The sequence below is a fragment of the Kryptolebias marmoratus genome, linkage group LG16 (genome assembly GCF_001649575.2).
Source record: "Kryptolebias marmoratus isolate JLee-2015 linkage group LG16, ASM164957v2, whole genome shotgun sequence".
Lineage (NCBI taxonomy): Eukaryota > Metazoa > Chordata > Actinopteri > Cyprinodontiformes > Rivulidae > Kryptolebias > Kryptolebias marmoratus.
Window position 1 is genome coordinate 23,510,430 of NC_051445.1, and position 17,243 is coordinate 23,527,672.

Sequence of the window (17,243 nt, forward strand, 5' to 3'; positions counted from 1 at the left end):
ATATATAAACGTGTTGTTAATCGGTCTTATTCTACAAATTAGGTCAAGCAGAGTAAATGAAACTGTTTCCACCTGACAAGAACCAGGAAGCGTCTGAAGAGCGGACCCGAAGAATCAGACACGGACACAAAATAAAAGGTAAGTGACTTTATTTACAGGTGTCAGTCCGTGGGGGGCTGAGAAGGGAACAGCCCAGGAGGTCTGAAATGGTGAGGAAGGACAAGGTGGGTTTCAGGTCACAGAGTGATCCAGACAATTGTTCGAAGAGAGATGATAATTGTGTCTTTCTTATGAATCTCTAGGAGCTGAGGAGCACAGAGGTGAAGCGGGAGGAGACAGAGGTCGTCCAGGAGAGGAGGAGTCCAGGAGTCTGTGAAAGAAGGTAGGTTTTCCAGGTAAGTGCTGCGGGGCAGTCCAGGGAGGGGGTAGGAACCAGTGGTCAGAAACACACAACCAGAGGTAAGGGGAAAAAGGCACAAGACAAGGCAGGTTAGCTTGGTAGCGAGCTCGGTCAGAACTGAGTGGCTGCAGATCCTAACCCAAAAAGCGTGATGCTCCAGCGAAGGTCTGAACCCAGACTGAGGCTTAAATACAAGTGATGCTCATCAGGGAAAATCAGCCACAGCTGCGGAGGGAGAGTCACAGGCACCACCGGCAGGGCGGGGAAAACACCAGATCCTCACACCACCCGTCCTGCTTCCAGGAATCGAAAAGTTGAGTAGCGGTAAAGTGCAACTAATCAAAAGATAAATTACTTATCAGCAAATGTGACAATCAAGTGTATGTGCCAAAGAGGATGAGTCCGCAGTTGTGGCCGCCCATCAGTCCTAGAAGTGTTAAAAGTTCATTTATAATCAACAAAGTTTATCATTCTGTAGTGAGGATTATTCACCCCAGTTGACATCCCAGCAAGTTGACTGTGCAAAGCACAGAAAAATGCCTAAAACCCAAACCCTACATTTTAGACTCTCCAGACCCCAGTAGGAGTGTAAAGCTGTAAAGCTGATGACACCGCAATCAGAAAAATGTCACAGAGTTTCTGAGGTCGGTTTTGAGTTTTATTTAGTTTGGGGTTTTGGCCTTTAGTTTTATGATTTTATACTTCATGGGTTCTCTGTCTGGGTTATTGCAAAGATCATTTTTATTCCTGTTTTATTTTGGACCCCTTTCTTTGTCCATTGTAGTTGTTTCTGCTTTCTGTTAAACTGTGATCTCTATCACCAAACATACCAACAGTACACACCCATTTCTCTGCTCTTCCTTATATTTAATTTCTGGTCAGTGCATGCTTTTTGTCTTTGAACTACTCGTATTTTGGTTTACGTATCAGAGACTTTTTGAACCCTGATCTTGGCATCCTACACGCCTCCTCTTGAGTCCTTGACCCACAACAAACAAAAGACTAAACCCAAAGCGCTGACTACTGGAAGCATTGCCAGAAGAAAGCTCTCTCTCTCTCTCTCTCTCTTTCTTTCTCTCTAAAAAAAAAGCACCCCCCCCCACACACACACACACACAAGAAACAGGACAGTGCAGCTTAGATTTGAAAACTTGCAGCAAACCACAAACCATCTGGAACAGTATTAACTGAACAGACAAAAGTGCAGATGTTTGGCTGATTTGCAAAGAAAATCCAACAACATACCAACCCAAACACTTCATACCAACTGTCAAGCACAGTGGTGGAGGAATGGTGATTTGGGGCATATTTTCCAGCCAAGACCTGGTCACCTCGCACTCAGGTAGTCGATTGTTAACTCCTCTGTATTTCAAAATGTTCTGGAGTCAAATGTGAAGTCAAAAAAAAAAAAAAGAAAAAGAATATGACCCCAATCACAGCAGCAAATCTACAAGGCTGTGTCTGAAAAAGAAAGGAACCAAGGTGTTGAAAAGGTCCAGTTAACATTCAGACCTCAACTCAAACACACTGTTGCAGCAGGACTTTAACCAAGCTGCACATAAACCTGCAATAACCTGAAGCAACACTGTAGAGACACCTGGGTAAAAGTGAGAGACTGATTAAGCCACATATTTCCTAAATGCATTTTTAGCATGGAGGCTCCTCTTTGCTTTGTGATGCAGAGTCCTCCTCCTGAAGACTGGAGCTGGCTGTAGAGGTTAAGAAGCCTTTCAGATGAGGTGGTTTACATCCAGATGTTTAGCAGCAGTTGAAGGCAGTGGGGGAGGCAACGTGTATGTTAGGCTGCAGCAGAAACAGCTCCCTCCTCTCTCTTAATGAACCACAGTCAACTCAGACATCATTCCGATTCACTTACAGTTTATACTGACAGGTGCCAATGCAATCAGAAGTTATGGTTTTCCAGCTCCACGGAGACTGACAGTAATTACATTTAACGACCACGTTTGCAACTCTCTTACCATCGGCTACCGTGCAGGAAGTTCGGCCAGGTGTTGCTGTCATTACGCAGTAAAGTGAACACAAGCAAAAGAGGAAAACCATGTGTTCGTGCGTTGTTTCGTTTCACCGTAATTGTATTTGTCTTTGTCTGCTGCCTACTCCTCTTCCTGGCCAGAAAAATCCCCAAAAGGCTAAACAAAAGTCAAAACACGTGCAGGAAAAGAAGGCGGGAGCCTCAGCTGTGTGTGTGTGTGTGTGATGCAGGCTGTAGGGATGGAGAAGGCTCCTTGAGGAAGTTCCATTCCAGGAACACCAAAACTCTGTTATTAGGAGTGAAAACAGGTGGTTGTGTCTAGGAAACATCTGGTTCAACAGGTGTCCTAAAGGGTTAAAAGACAATGCATAACTGTACTTAGACTGAGACACGGGTAGTCTTTAATTCTCGATTTCTTCTTGTTGAGTCATGTGATCACTCAGTCGTATCTGTCTGTTACCAAAATATTCCATGAACCACTGAATGAATTTTAATGATATTGGATGTACATCTACAGCTGATTACCTTTTAAAGACAATCCAATATAAGATGGTCACCATAGCTAATCAATCCTAGCCAACACAAAAATGGCTATAACTCAGTCAATTTTACAGACTTGAGTTGAATCAGTCTGTAAAAAGTTTTTGGTTTTTGAATAAAACCAACAACCCAGACATCACTTGTTTATCACTATGTTTATTGCTAATTTATTAGATTTCTATGTTTAGAAACTGGTTTTATGTCGTAGAGTTGGGGAGAAACACGCTGTGGCATCCCAACTAGGTGGGTGGATTCCCTGTCAATGTCCAGTTATTCTAGTTATGATCTTCAGTGGGTGGGCTTGATGGTGCTTCCCAAACTCTCATACATTCCTCATACCATCCTACTGCCAGCTGGCGTCCCGCCTGAAATCAAAAAATAAACTTCCATCAGTGACTCAAGCATGGCAACAGATCGTGATAAACAAACGGACTGGGAGGGCTCAGTCTAACTTGGGCTGGACACGGTGATCAGTATTAAACACTAACTCTCTGACAGCTAACACTGTCTTTTCCAGCTTTTCTTTGGCTGACATTTAGCTGTTTACTTGATGATTACAGTCTGCTTTTCAAGTTTAGCCGTTACAACCTGCACACTAAACATACTGGAAGTTTTTAGTAAATTAAAGTTAGTCATGGCTTCCTGTGCTGTCAGCAGACAGTCCTGGTTTCTGTGTCATCAGTGTTCATCTCACTGCTTTGGAAAGAGACGTGACTTAATTCTTGTTTTAGCCTTTCTGTGCTAAAACTGCTGCTGTTTTAGGGACTCTTGCTGTGATCCTTTGAATGATGATCCACCATTTGAATTTAGAAAAGTTTTGATAACACCTTGCAGCAAAACTCCACCTCCAGTTTTAACAGCAGCTATGAAGGGTTTGTGATGATGTTTGGTCTTCATCAAATGTGGTGCTGTGCACAATGGGTAAACATCTCCACTTTAGTCTCATCTGTGCAAAGGACACTGTTCCAGGTTTGTTCACATTTCCAAACTCAAGCAGTATCAAAGTGTTCCTTGTTTAAGAGAAGAGACTGTCTCCCGATGAACATTACAAACAAATCATAAATATTCAGTTTGTTGAATTCAGGGGCCTGCAGCCTGCACAGTCAAAAACAGCCATTTCTGCTCCTTTACCAACAAAAAAATAAGAAAATTGAAATTGGCCAGAGCCACAAAACCCTATTGAAAATTAAAACAAAGACAAAAGTGGTAAAAATGCAACTTTACAATAAATTTTATATTAATACTACATATAAAAAATTGTTTTTTATATTCTGAAATTAAAATAAACTGTTGACATTTATCAGCATTTTTACATTGAAGCTAGGCTACAGGCTTATGAGAGTCTTTTTTGCATTTGTGGGAAATTAATAAGCTCAGAAATAATAAAGCAAATATTTGCATCCAAATACACTATTTGAGTGAACATAAAAAATAGGACAGTTTTGGGGATTTTTAATTGAGTCACTGAGTTTTTGCTAATAACTAAAACCTTCATTTTCTGAAATTGCTGCACTGACATTTCTGGTTTGTTTAATAAAAGGTACTGTTTTCCTCACCTGCCTGTGAGCTGACATTTATGGCCTCTGACACTGTGAGTCAGTCAGATCCCTGATCTTTTCACATGACCACTCAGTCAACACTTGTCATTGTCCGTTCACATAGTTTGGAAATAAAATAAGAGCTCATTTTAAATAGTATCATTTATTGGCTACAACCTAAACGTGATCATTTGGTCTTATTAAATTTTACAAATTCATGCTGAAGTGGTATATTTATGTTTATTCTAATATAGTGCACTTATAAATCACAAAAAGCCACTGCTGTGTTGGCATAGAGAGATAAAATATGTCAGCCAGATGTAACTGATAAAAAACTGATCTGTTGTCATCCCTGGCAGTTAAGCACTTTGAACTGCCTTGTTGCTGAAAAGTGCTATATAAATCTATTTGACTTGACTGACTTGCCATGACTAGAAAGAAGCACATATTTATAACTATACATAAAGCCTTGAGAAGAACTTGTAAAATCCTTTGAATGTCCTTAAAATGCTCTACAAATTAGAATTTTTATAGATGTTACTAAGAGTTTGTTTTTTCTTTTTTTTTGTCAGGAAAGCAAATAATAATTAAAATACACATAAAACCCAGAGAGATATGTTCTAATGACTTTTCCAGGTATGCTCTTTCTAGGTTCTCCCACCTTCCATTCTGCAGATGCAGAACCTTATCAGTGTGACCATTTACACCCTGGGCATGTGTCAAATCTGACTTCAGTTGTGCAACATCCAGAGTCCATCCTCCCCCCTGGTCTGTGCACAGTTTCACACACACACACACACACACACACACACCGTCAGACAGATCAGTTTTACATATGAACATGTAGGACACATTTGCGTGTCTGTGTGAGACTCATTGCAGATTGGTCCAAATGTTGCTGATTGAGTAACAAAAAGAGGAAGTGCACGACAGTCACCTCATCAGCACGAGACACATGGTCTGGTGGTTCCTCCCCATATCCCCAGGGTCCTGTCAGAGTCCACTGATAACCAGACGTTACAGCTCTGTCCTGTACTGGGAGTGTGTTTGTGAAGGCTTGAGGCTGTCTTTGGCTTCAGATATGAATTGCACTGCTGCAAACTGTACACAGCTTTTCTATTTTTTAGAATAAACGTTGCCAAAAAAAATGAGGAGTATGAACATGGAAATAATGTTAACAAAATTAGGTCTTAAATGAACTGTAACAACAGTAATATCTACAGGAAGCCTAGTTATTGCTTGTACCTCACTGCTATATGACTTTAGGTAATTGCCCTTTGGTCATAATTTCCATAATTTGCTGCATTTGATTGTTGCTGCTGTGCAGCTTTTACAGATCTGGTCCCCCATGGAGCTTAATTAATTCAGTCCTTTCAGGTTTAAAGGGTTTAATAAGTGTGTTGTGGTTTGCATAGTGCTCCAGTTCCTGTTGGGTCACAGCAGCAGCAGCCACTCTTTATGTTGCTGACCTTCTGTAAATGACAAGTGAATCAGTTTCACTGATAAGAGCAGGGCTGCGCTGCTGGACCCGGACCCGGACCTGGACCTGGACCTGGACCTGGACCCGCACTCTGGACCTGGACCTGCGCATCCACTTGTTGAGTTCACGGCAGTTCACCAGAGTCGCTCTATTTAAAGAGACAACGACAGCTACATGGCTCAGGGGCTCGTCAGGCGGGAGTCGGTGGAAGCGGAGATGCACAGATCCGGGGACAAAGGTACAACTTCGGTTTACACCAAGAAGAGGGGCTACGACGTCACCCGAACCCCCCACCTGAACAAGGTGGGTGAACGTGGACGTTTGCGTGACTTTTTGGTGAGAAACGGTACAGGTGCGTTCAGGCGCCGTGGGACATAATCACACTGCTACTTTCAGCACCAAAACGGTCTCAAACGATTTCTGAGAAATCAAAAATAACTGAGGAAACATGGCGGCATTTTGTAATAATTTAGGTCACAAAGTTGAGTCGACTTTCTGAGAGCGGTGAGGCTCAACAGTGACGAGTTAAAGACGTTTTGTTTAACTGACAAGAAAGCTAACATCAATTTTCTACCTAGCTAGGAACCGCTACATGTTAACTGTTTTTGTTGTTGTTTTTGCCCATTAGCTTCACTAGAGCAACAAATCTTTTCAATATTTGACTTGTCTTGTTTTCTGGCTGAGCCCATGGAGCAACAAGTGAAAGTAAGATTAGCCAGGAGGTTTGGGTATCAGCTTCAGGTGGTTATATTTAGCTTTAAAGTGGCCTCACAGAGAGAGGGGTGCTTCTGTTTACAGCCCACAGGTCTGCAGAGAGCAGTGCTGTGGTGATGATATAAATAAATGTGACACTACAACACGATTCAACACACTGTCATAGGTTTACCACGTCACGTAAACATATACAGAATTTCAGACTGAAGTTGTATTTTCTTTAAGAGGAAGAAAGGAGGAACAGGGCTCAGTTAAAAGTTGCACCATCGTTCAGAAAACAACGCTGAGGAAGTTTCTTGCAAATCATGAGACACTGTTCCCTTTGCATGTGTCAGAGTTGGGATTTGCATTACGGCTGCAGTGGTGGATGTTTTGCTGTGCGTGTAAAACAATGATGTGTGCGCCTGCCTTGGAGCTTTCTAGTATTTCCTGTTGTTTCAGTGTTGGGATGGGGCCCCAGGGGTCAAGCCATGGTCACGGGTTCTCTGTCCATGGTGCTGACTGACCCTCAAAACAGCTGCCTCAAATCTGCTGGCAAACACTGAGTGCACTCCAGCTGCTCATTTAATAATAATAATAATAATTATTATTATTATTATAATTGAAAAAAAAACAAACGCTACTAGTCTCAGTTTGAACTCTTGTCCCTGTTTATTTTTTACCCTCAGAGTTGTTTCCTTTTCTTCTTGGTTTCTCAGTCGAAACACAGAGCAGCTTTAGGGACCTTTTTGTACATATTCTGGTTCACTTCACAGTCTATCCTCAGTTATAATATCCAAAATACACACCCAGGGTACGATCAGAGTACATTTCACAATGAAAGCTGTTCACAGCTGATAAAGGTTGCACTCAGTCTCCCGCTTTTGTGCAAGCTGCCAGGCATGGAGCTGATAAGTGTGATAGTGGAGGTGAAACAGGTCACAATCTGTGTGGTGAGCCGGTGGCTGCACACACAGACCTGTTTATTAATGACTGCTCAGGAAAAAAAATGCCCTGTGCATTTGTTTTTCTGTGTGTGAGAAGTAGCGGTTTGTCTGTGCACAAATGCAACATCAGAGATTCATTTGGCCAGTTTTGTTGTGCTAAGGTTGAATTAAGGAGTGAATAAAACGAACCTAAGTCCACTTTAGACATTTTTGGTTTTAAAAACAAATCCCTGAGAATTTCTGTGTTTCTACATTGCAGTTTATAAGTTTGTCAAATTGGACTGTAGTACAGACACTAGTTAATTTTTTCTTACAGTTTAAATCTAGCAACATCCTCTTTAGGATGGCAGGTTGAGGTTTATTTATTTATTTTTTTACATTTTTACTGATCATTACATCCCATAGAGCAACCCTGCACAAAGCTAACACAAATTTTTTTTTGAACTTTCAAACTATAAGCACAGTGTAGGAGAGCATTACATAACATGATTCCCCAAAGTGTGTCCCCAATTACCTCTTTTAATTCCTTGAGTTTCAACCTGTGCCTTTTTTTCTTTTAACTTGTTCTTATGCTCAGCTAGCTGGTAAATTCCCTTCTCCTCTGGTTTCAGTTTGCTCTCAAAGCACGGTTGATTTCTGTCACTGTGAAACTCCTGATCTATCCAGCAGTGATATGTTTCTGTTGGCATCCAGTTTATTTTAGAACGGAATGGAAACTGTTGCAATTATATATTTTTTATGTTCACTTTCAAAAATATTTTCTCTCTGAACATAATTGACTGTTATCTGTGGCATCTTTGCTAAAAAATAATGACAGTAGGTTGCAAACAAAGGACTTTTGGCCAGGGTTGGGACTAGAGTTGTTCTGAACGCTTGGCTTTAAAGGTGCTAATCTTCACATCAGTCCTGGTAACGTTTAACGTTAACTGTTGTTGTTTATCAGAGCTTCAAGAAGAATTAAGTTTAGTTATGGGATAGATTTCTTAATACAATGAGAGCTAGAAATGTATGACCAACAAATATTTCTTCTTGACCCCTTCAACTTAGTGCACTTTGTGGCAGAAGTCAAAATAAACTATGATGTCCGCAGACTTCAATGGGATCTGTAGGCAGCAGGTGGGAGAGACCCTGGAAAGGTGGAGATATGCTCTGGAGAAGCAGGACAGAATCCATATGTCTGAATGAGATGCAGACAGGTGGAACAGTGAGGGGTGTAGAGGTGTGGATGGTGTTTACGCGATATTAGTGAGATAAATAAAAAGACAAGAGGTAGAGCTGGAGGTGGCAAAGATGAAGATGTTAAGATGTTCATTGGGAAGGACTAAAATGAACAGGGTTTGTGTATCAGAGGGACAGCTCAGGTTGAGTAGTTTGGAGAAAAAGTTATAGAGGTTGTGATGGTTTGCAGATGGGGGACAGTGCATATATTGGACAAAGGATATTAAATTTGGAGCTGACAGAGAGGAGGAACGAAGGAAGACAACAGAGAAGGTTCATGCATGTAGTGAAGGAGGATCTGCAGAGGTTTGGTGTGACAGAGGAGGATGCTAAAAAAATGGTGAGATGTAGGCAGATGATCCACTGTGGTGACCCCTAAAGGGAGCAGCTGAAAGATGAAGAGGTAAAATGAAAATGTCCTGGCATCAAGACATCAGTCCAAGTGTAAGACATGGCTCAGTTGCTTTAAATAACTTTTTATACTCTTCACAGACGGCTGTGTCTAAGTGAGTCTGGGTGTTGCTCTGTATTTTTGTCTGTTTTAATCAAAATGTAATATAAGCTGCAGCTCAGCCATTGATTTCTTCAAAACACGAGCATCACAAAATGCTGGAGTTTCAGTTTTAAAACACTTTCTCACACACGCCGCTTTTTTTTCTCCCTTCGTCTTTTCCTTTTTTCCCCCTTTTTCTTTTGGGTGGTGTGAAGAGTGAATGTTACAAGAGCCACAGTCTTTTGTTCTTCTTTTTACAAGGTGGCTTTTCATCTCACTTTAAAGCTGGTCGTTTTAAACGAGCTCGAGGTTAGGGTTGTTACATTGTTTCGAGAGGGAAAAAAAGTGGTTTTAAGAGACTGATGATGTGAATACACAAAGTTTAATTAGAAAACAGAATCAAAGCCTGCTGGGCTTGTTCCTGCTTTACACAATTTGTTCTGTTTGGTAAAAAGGAAAGGAAAAAAAGAAGTCCTGTGACCAAAATAAATGTCTATGTGGCTTGAGGAGATACCAGGACACAAATTCTAGCTGTTGGTTGCACCCAGTGAACTTTCATCAGCAGGCTGAAGTGTTCCCAAACGCAGGTTTCCTCAAACACACACAGGTGAGAGTCACATCGGGAAAAAAGGTTACTTATGCAGCCAGGTGAAGCCCCTACTGTCAGAGCCATATGTGAACCACAGGCAAGGAAATTAGAGGAGAAGGTAGGAAATGACTGCTAAAGCATGTTCGGACCCCGGCACAAGCAGGTCATTGTGGCTCAGCCAGTGGCACACTGTTGGCCTCCTCCTGACTCCGGCGAGCCCTAGGGATAAGGTGTGTTTACCTCTCTTAGCCCGTCCACTTCACCTCTAACAGGGGCCAGTCACAGCACAACCTGCTAATTGATGCCGAGGGATGCAGCGCTGAAAGCAGCCTGTCCTCACATCGGCAGGCTTCGGTTTCCCTCTAATCTCTCTGCACGTGCCCATATGCCAGTGCCACAGATGTTTGGACACCTTACGCCCTCCTCCTCTGTCCCCTGAGGTGCAACCGGATATTATAGGTGTGTTTAGTGTGCGCTTGTCGTGCAATAAAGAGGCGAAGTGGGGTACGAAGTGTAGAAAGGGGTCCCTGTGGTGGTGACGGAGCGCTGGCCCCGCTCCACAGAAGTCCTCTGTCTCTCGGCTTGATCACACCTTAATGAGGCATCTGTGTGCATCTCGGCCCTCGGTGCGGCTCTCTGCAGCCGGTTCCGCCTGCCGCTGCCCTGAAAAACAACAACAATAACAACATTTTCTTGACGGCTAATCATGGATGCAGTTTGACCTCAGGCAGTGAACTGTGTTGGTGTGTTGGAGCCAAACAGACCATCATTCATCTGGATCTGCACAAGGTGACTGTAACAAGTGCAGCCAGTCGTAACGATTGAGGCAGCAGGAACTGCAGCACCTTGATTTGTTGTTACTTTACTGTTTCACAGCAACTGTCTCTGGGCATGTTTTATCTGTTTGCGTAACACAGAAAATCTTCACTAGAGGATCGTGACGAGGGACAGGATTCATCCTTTCAGTGCTAAATGCAATGAAAACTTGTACTGATTCTTTTAAATTACTCTTTATTTTTTATTACAGTTTGCAAAAATTACTAACGGCATGCCTCATTTGAGTCTGTGAATTCTGAATAAATCAGAGAGTTCACATCTGAACTGCTCCTCTGTTTGATCCTCCATTTGTTACCACAAGCGCCACACAAAACCCTGCAGGATAAAAACACTCAAAGAGTTTTAGCTTGAAGCGAGTGCTGACCTTCAGCATATCTGATTTGGGTACTGGGGATGTGCCGGTATGCTAAATGGCGATGGTCCTGATAACCCTCCGCAACAACTGGAAGTTATTTAACTCTCATGTTGGATTTATTTTGGTTTGGCAACAGCATTCAAATGAGTTTGGTCCAAGAAAGAAAGAAAAAAAGGTTGGAATTATACCTCAGCTTAGGCTGATACACTCAGCAACAAATAAACAGCATCAAATAAAGTTCGCCTCTCATATTGATGTAGAAATATCAATTTGCTGTTGTTAATTCACGATCTTAATTGTAATGCAATTTTTGTCTATGATTGTTCAACAGTAACTGAACTTTTTTGGGGAAAATGCAATCAGCCAGTCGAGGTCTTTAATGCCACATTCACCTGAATCACAGTTCTTAGAACTTATTATCAGTCACTGATAAATTCTGGGAATCTTGCATTGATTATAGCTAACCCTGTCTGGAGCTTTGATTCTGTTTATCTGTCAGCACTAAAATAATGACTAAGCCTACTTTTCTGCTCAGTCATGAGTTCTAAAAGCTGACACATGGAAAAAGCATTGCAGCAATAAGAGCCTTTTGGGATGAGTCACTGTGACTTTAAAAGGATTTTTAAAATGTATTTTGAAGTGGGGTTCTGTGTAAAAGTTATGAACAGTTAGTATGTTACCTGTTGTAGATAGCCATTTGAACGACCTCAGTTTGGAGAAATAGAGTTTGCGTTTGACAAGACTGATGAGCTAATGGCTAATCCGAACACAGCTACAACCAGAGTTGAATGTTGTTGCCCTAAAACAACTCCAAACTGAAAATTTTTCACGGTTCATTTGAACACTTCTTTATAATGATTATAACACCATTATTTTGGCATTACACTGTTCTTTATATAGAACTTAATGGGATTTTTCTTTGGAAGCACAAGTAGCAGCGGCAAAAGCAGCTAGCTTTAGCATTTCTGGTGCAGCCTGTGGCAATTCCAACCACATCCAAGCCTTCCATCACCAAGTTTAAAGCTTTGGATGCAGTGGTGTAAAACATGCTGCCACTTGAGGACAGATGTGTTCTTTGGAGGGATGATTCACGCTTCTCTGTCTGGCAACCCGATAGAGGAGTCTGGGTTTGGTGGTTGCCAGGAGAACAGTACTTGCCTGACTGCATTGTGCCAAGTATAAAGTTTGGTGGTTCCAACATGACTGAGCACGAGCGCACAAAGCAAGGTCCATACAGACATAGATGAGTCAGTTTGGTGCGGAAGAACTTGACTGACCTTGAGGCACAGAGTCCTGACCTCAGCTTGACAGAACACCTTTGGGACGAATAAGAGCGGAGGCTGTGAGCCAGGGCTTCTGTCCAACATCAGTGTCTGACCTCACACATGAGCTTCTGGAAGAATGGTCAAAGATTCTCATAAACACTCCTAAACCTGTGGAAAGCCTTCATAGAAGAGCTGATGCTGTTATAGCTGCAAAGTGTGGGCCAACATCTTATTAAAACCCATGGATTAGGAATGGGATGTCACTCAAGTTCAAATGTGTGAAGAGAGACAAGTGAATACTTTTGGCAATACGGTGTATAAAAAAAGCTTAGATTAACAAACTCAAAAGAAGACTGTTGGTGAAAAATCTTAATATCATCCATTTGCTCAGTTACAGTATACTTAGTGTGAATATTTGAATCCTGTTTTTACATTTAATAGGAACAAATGTTACACTAAAATAAGACAAACCGGTCCTGGGTCAAGTTTAAATTACAGAAAGGACAGCTCAGTGAAAAAACTGGGAAAGAGACATTTTTTTTCTTCAAAACTTTACTTGTTAGAGGACAGGAAATATATTTTAAACCTTTAAACAGCACCTTTAAATAAATAAATTATATTTTTTATTTGTTTAAAAATATATATTTAATATACATTTAAATAAACTTTATTGCCTCTTACATTTTTTATAGCAGTTTTTTATGTGTGATTAAATGAACTTTACAAGACTGTGAGAAGTATTTGTGGAGCTGAATGGATAACATGCAGAAACTCCAGTGTGGTGTGTGTAATTGGCTCTTTTTTATTTCACCTTTTTAGGACTCTTTTGTTTAATATAATCACCTACCGTGTCAGGACAGGTTAGGGTTAGGTCTAAGGTGTGAACTGAGTGTAGGTCAGGGTTAGGCATGTACTGGTAATGGTTAGGTTTAAGTTAAGGCTACAGAAATAAATGGAAATCAGCAAAGTTCCCTGTTAGAGATAGACATACAAGCTTGTGTGTGTGTAGCACATAGATGAAAGGTTGGTGAGAGGTGTTCTGTGATATTGACTCCAGTCAGGTTGGCAGTCAGATTACAAGCCTTAGTTCAGCTGAGTGCCGAAAACAGGACAGGCCCGCCTCTGTTCAGGCCTCGTGGAGAACATGTGCACTGATCAGACGCCCTCGCTAGGTGGACCTTCATGCACGTGTGTGTCATTGTGATGTATGTGTATCAGAGTTTGGCCAGGTGTTTCAGGTCGACCGCACACATTCAGACATTCCTCTGATAGACTGGAGTGGATCGACCAGACAGATAGAGAATGCGCTTGTTCCCCCCCAGTGAGCAACCTGCTAAGCCGAGCTGTACACACACACACACACAGACACACACACACACACACACACACATACACACCCTCACATATTTTGTTAAGCTGCAGTCCTGTATGTGCTTTTAACAGTGTTTTCTTCAGGGGTGGCTCAAATAAACGGAGTGTAATTTGATCAGCCTTTTAGTTCAAATGTCTGCAATCACACCCACATCTGATGCTGTGTTTATTCAGCAGCAAAAAGACCTGCTACTTCAGACCACTTTTGTGGAGTTTTTTTTTTTCTTCTCTTTTTTCTTATGAAATTGGCCTTCATTCATGTGAATACAAGGGAGAAACCATTAGCTTGTCCCAGGCAGAAAGAAGAAAACTGTCTGGGCCTCATCACCTGCCCATGGAGCTCATCTGAAGCATCTCACCTCTTTCAGCTTGTCATCGTGCTCCCCGCCCTCACCTCAACTCAATGCTGCTTTTGTCCGGTACAGTAGTGGAGCTCTTGCCATGTAATAACGTCAGACAGAACTTAAAGGAACTGCTGTGTTTCTGCTTTCTCCCCCGTGGGGAACTGGTTTACTGTACAAATGTAGTTTCATAGACATGAGATAAGATTACAATATGAAGACTGTTTGTGATCAAAATGACGACAAACCAGTGGTTTTCTGATTTGCTGGTCACTGGGAGTAAGAATAAAAAAGGTGTAGCACATTTCATGGCATGTGAACAAAGATCTTTATTTGGTCAACATTTTGGCCACTTGAGCCTTTCTCAGAATGACTTTTAAAGAGGATTTTTGTTGTTTGACTGCATGTTGGTGGTCGTTTTGAATGGTAGTTCAGTTGAGGAAAGTGACACTTGTAGCCTTAAGTAATGACTTGGGTAAATCATCGCTACCTGCTGGAGTCCATGTTTGATCCCCAATAAACTTTTTGCCATTTTCTCAGCAGCAGGCCACTATCTGAACCAAGTATCCATGTGGTGGAGTCATCTTCTCATCCCCAGGTAGAGCAGATAAGAAAAACTATTGCGACATTAGGTTTTCTGATAACTCACAGAGTCACTCTACAAGACACAGGACTTATTATCGTCATTTCCTTAATTTACACAACCCAAGTCTGAACTGCTGGCTGTGTTCATGGCATGCGTCACTCAAAAACAAAACCTCAGGGTAAGATTTTTTTTTTTTGACCTGTCATGGCATTTCAGGCATACCATATAGAGAAGATGGCTGCCTATGTGTGCCGAAACAGATTTGCTTTACAAAAAGGATATCTCAAGATGAAATTCTAATTGCATGATTTACTTTATTGAATCAAGACTTAATGTAACATCAGAGTAGGCAGACCACATTGTTGTAATAGTAACCTGTTTGTAGGGGAAGGTGGGGTGACAGGGAAGTGTATACGTAACAGAAAGACTGACTGTATTTAAAATAGTGTGTTCATGTTTTGTGGGTGTATATGTGCTAGTATTTCACCTGGACATCCACAGTTAAAAAAGTGCAGTGAACAGTAGAAAGCCCTCCATCTACAGCACCCAAGAGCAGAAAGGACAGGTGGATCCAGCCCCAGAAGGCAGCAGCAGTCCCAGGCAAACAGACACTGGGCACCACCCCAGGGCAGCTGTGCGTCCACATAGAGGTAGGTCGCCAGCAGAGCACAGGGTCAGCAGCCCCAGGATAAATAGGTATGAGGCACGACTCAAGGCACCAGCCTCCCCAACCCAGTCATGGCACCACCTTCCACCGTGCAGGCCAAGCCCAACCCCCACCAATGGACCGGCGCCCTCACTAGCCCCCGGCAGAAAAACCCCCTAGCACCAAGAAGGAGAAGCCTCCCAAGAGCCCCCAACACACCGGGCAGGCACCAGTCCACCGCAACAGACGAAACCCAGAAGGACCAAGATGAAAGGGCATATACCCATCTTCCCTGTTGAGCCAACCTTCTGAGAGGGCTAGTGGGAGGGGACGCCCACCAGAGCCCAGCACAGCCCCCGGGACCCCAGCCACCCAGCCAAGCCAACATCCCTGGAAGCCATAGACTACCCAGCGAGAGCCCACCACTCCGGGACGTGGCCTGAGCACCTACATGTACACTTTTCCTTTTCATCAAGGTCACTGCTGGACATTCTGGTTGATCAGGCCAGACTTTTCCCCCAGCTACATCATGTCCTATGCTCACAGTGACCCCTTGACTGGCAAAGCAGGATGCAGACCCATTAGGACCTCTCCATCAGACAACTCTGAATAAAGCAGAAGCAGTGTGTGTATGAATGCCAATCAGGCTTAGCCACTGGACTTATTTAGAGCTTTTAAACAGTAAACTGGCTCAGTGAGCACAGCTGGCTTAATCTGTGATCCAATCTTATCTTTGATTTTACCATGAAAAGGCTGTACTCTTGTTGGTTTATTAAGAAAAACGGGTAGTTAAAGCTACTCTACCTGTATTCAGCTGAGTGAAACTGCAAAACAGCCACTCATTAGTTGAGTTGCTTACTATGGTACAACATTATAAACAGAGTTTGGTTTTCATGGACTGAGGAGCTGACTGGAACCTTGTATAAGTAAAATGCATATTGACCTGGGGTGGAATGGAGGCTATTGAGATAATTCTGTCAGTGAAAAGTTCCCCATGAAAACAAGACCTTCAGATCGACCATTCTTCACTATCATGTCCAACGTGTAACATTGCTTCATTTATTCAGCTGCTGTCACACGATTTTATCAAAGACATTGGACACATTTCTTATAATGAGAGTGCAGTGGTTACTATTTTTTCTTTTATATGATACTAGATGGTACAATAATTAATTAATAAGACATAAGGACATGTTTTTCAGTACAACAAGGGAAAGACAACCTGTGGTTGAGTAAAAATACTAACAGTGCGTACAATAATGATAGTTAATGATAGTTAGTTCACATATTTAAGTTTGTAAGATAAAGGTTGAATCCCATGGGGTGGAATAAAATTCACCAGAGAGGTCTTTATGACCCAATGGCTTCTTACTCAAAAGAATCTTTTGCACTTAAACACTCACACACTTTTGCACTCTTGCCTATGCACAGTAATGATAAGAACTGCAATGAAAAGTTTCAGTAAAGTTTTGGCAAAGTTTCAGCATTTGCCAAATAAAGATTATTCATGAATTTCATGTGTTCAGATGCTGTCAAGAGGTGAAATTTCCAAGTTGGGCTTTTTTATAATGTATAAGGAATAATCCATTTATGAGATAAAAAACTGGATGAATGAGAGCAAGGAACCTAAAAAGATTGGACAGATGTTGGGACTGTTTGAAGGGATAATTTAGAGTTTTTTTTAAGTGATGTTCTAGGAAGTTATTAGTGTCAGTATCTTACTTGCAGTTTAAATCCCCCAGATCATTACCGGTTTGGAATATCAGAACTCCCCTTGTGTGAGACGGGCTAATAGCTAATCAGAGCATAGCCAAGACCAAAGCAGATGTCTGCAATGTTCAGCCAAGTCCAAGACTAAAATACATCATAGCTGTTCACTAAGCCTTTACACTTCAGTCACATTTGAATCCTTAGTTTTTTTGTTCATTATTATTATTATTTACACTCAACA

At 41.9% G+C, this 17,243-nt stretch overlaps 1 protein-coding gene across 1 annotated transcript in view; it reads left to right on the forward strand.

Annotated features, from left to right (window-relative positions):
* Positions 1-5,913: 5,913 nt before the first annotated feature.
* me1 (malic enzyme 1, NADP(+)-dependent, cytosolic) overlaps positions 5,914-17,243 on the forward strand; it is an 88,212-nt gene continuing 76,882 nt past the window's right edge. Inside the window, exon 1 of the mRNA XM_017413093.3 lies at positions 5,914-6,254. Within this exon, the coding sequence (XP_017268582.1) occupies positions 6,126-6,254 (129 nt within the window). The 5' untranslated portion in view covers positions 5,914-6,125. The remainder of the gene's footprint in view (positions 6,255-17,243) is intronic.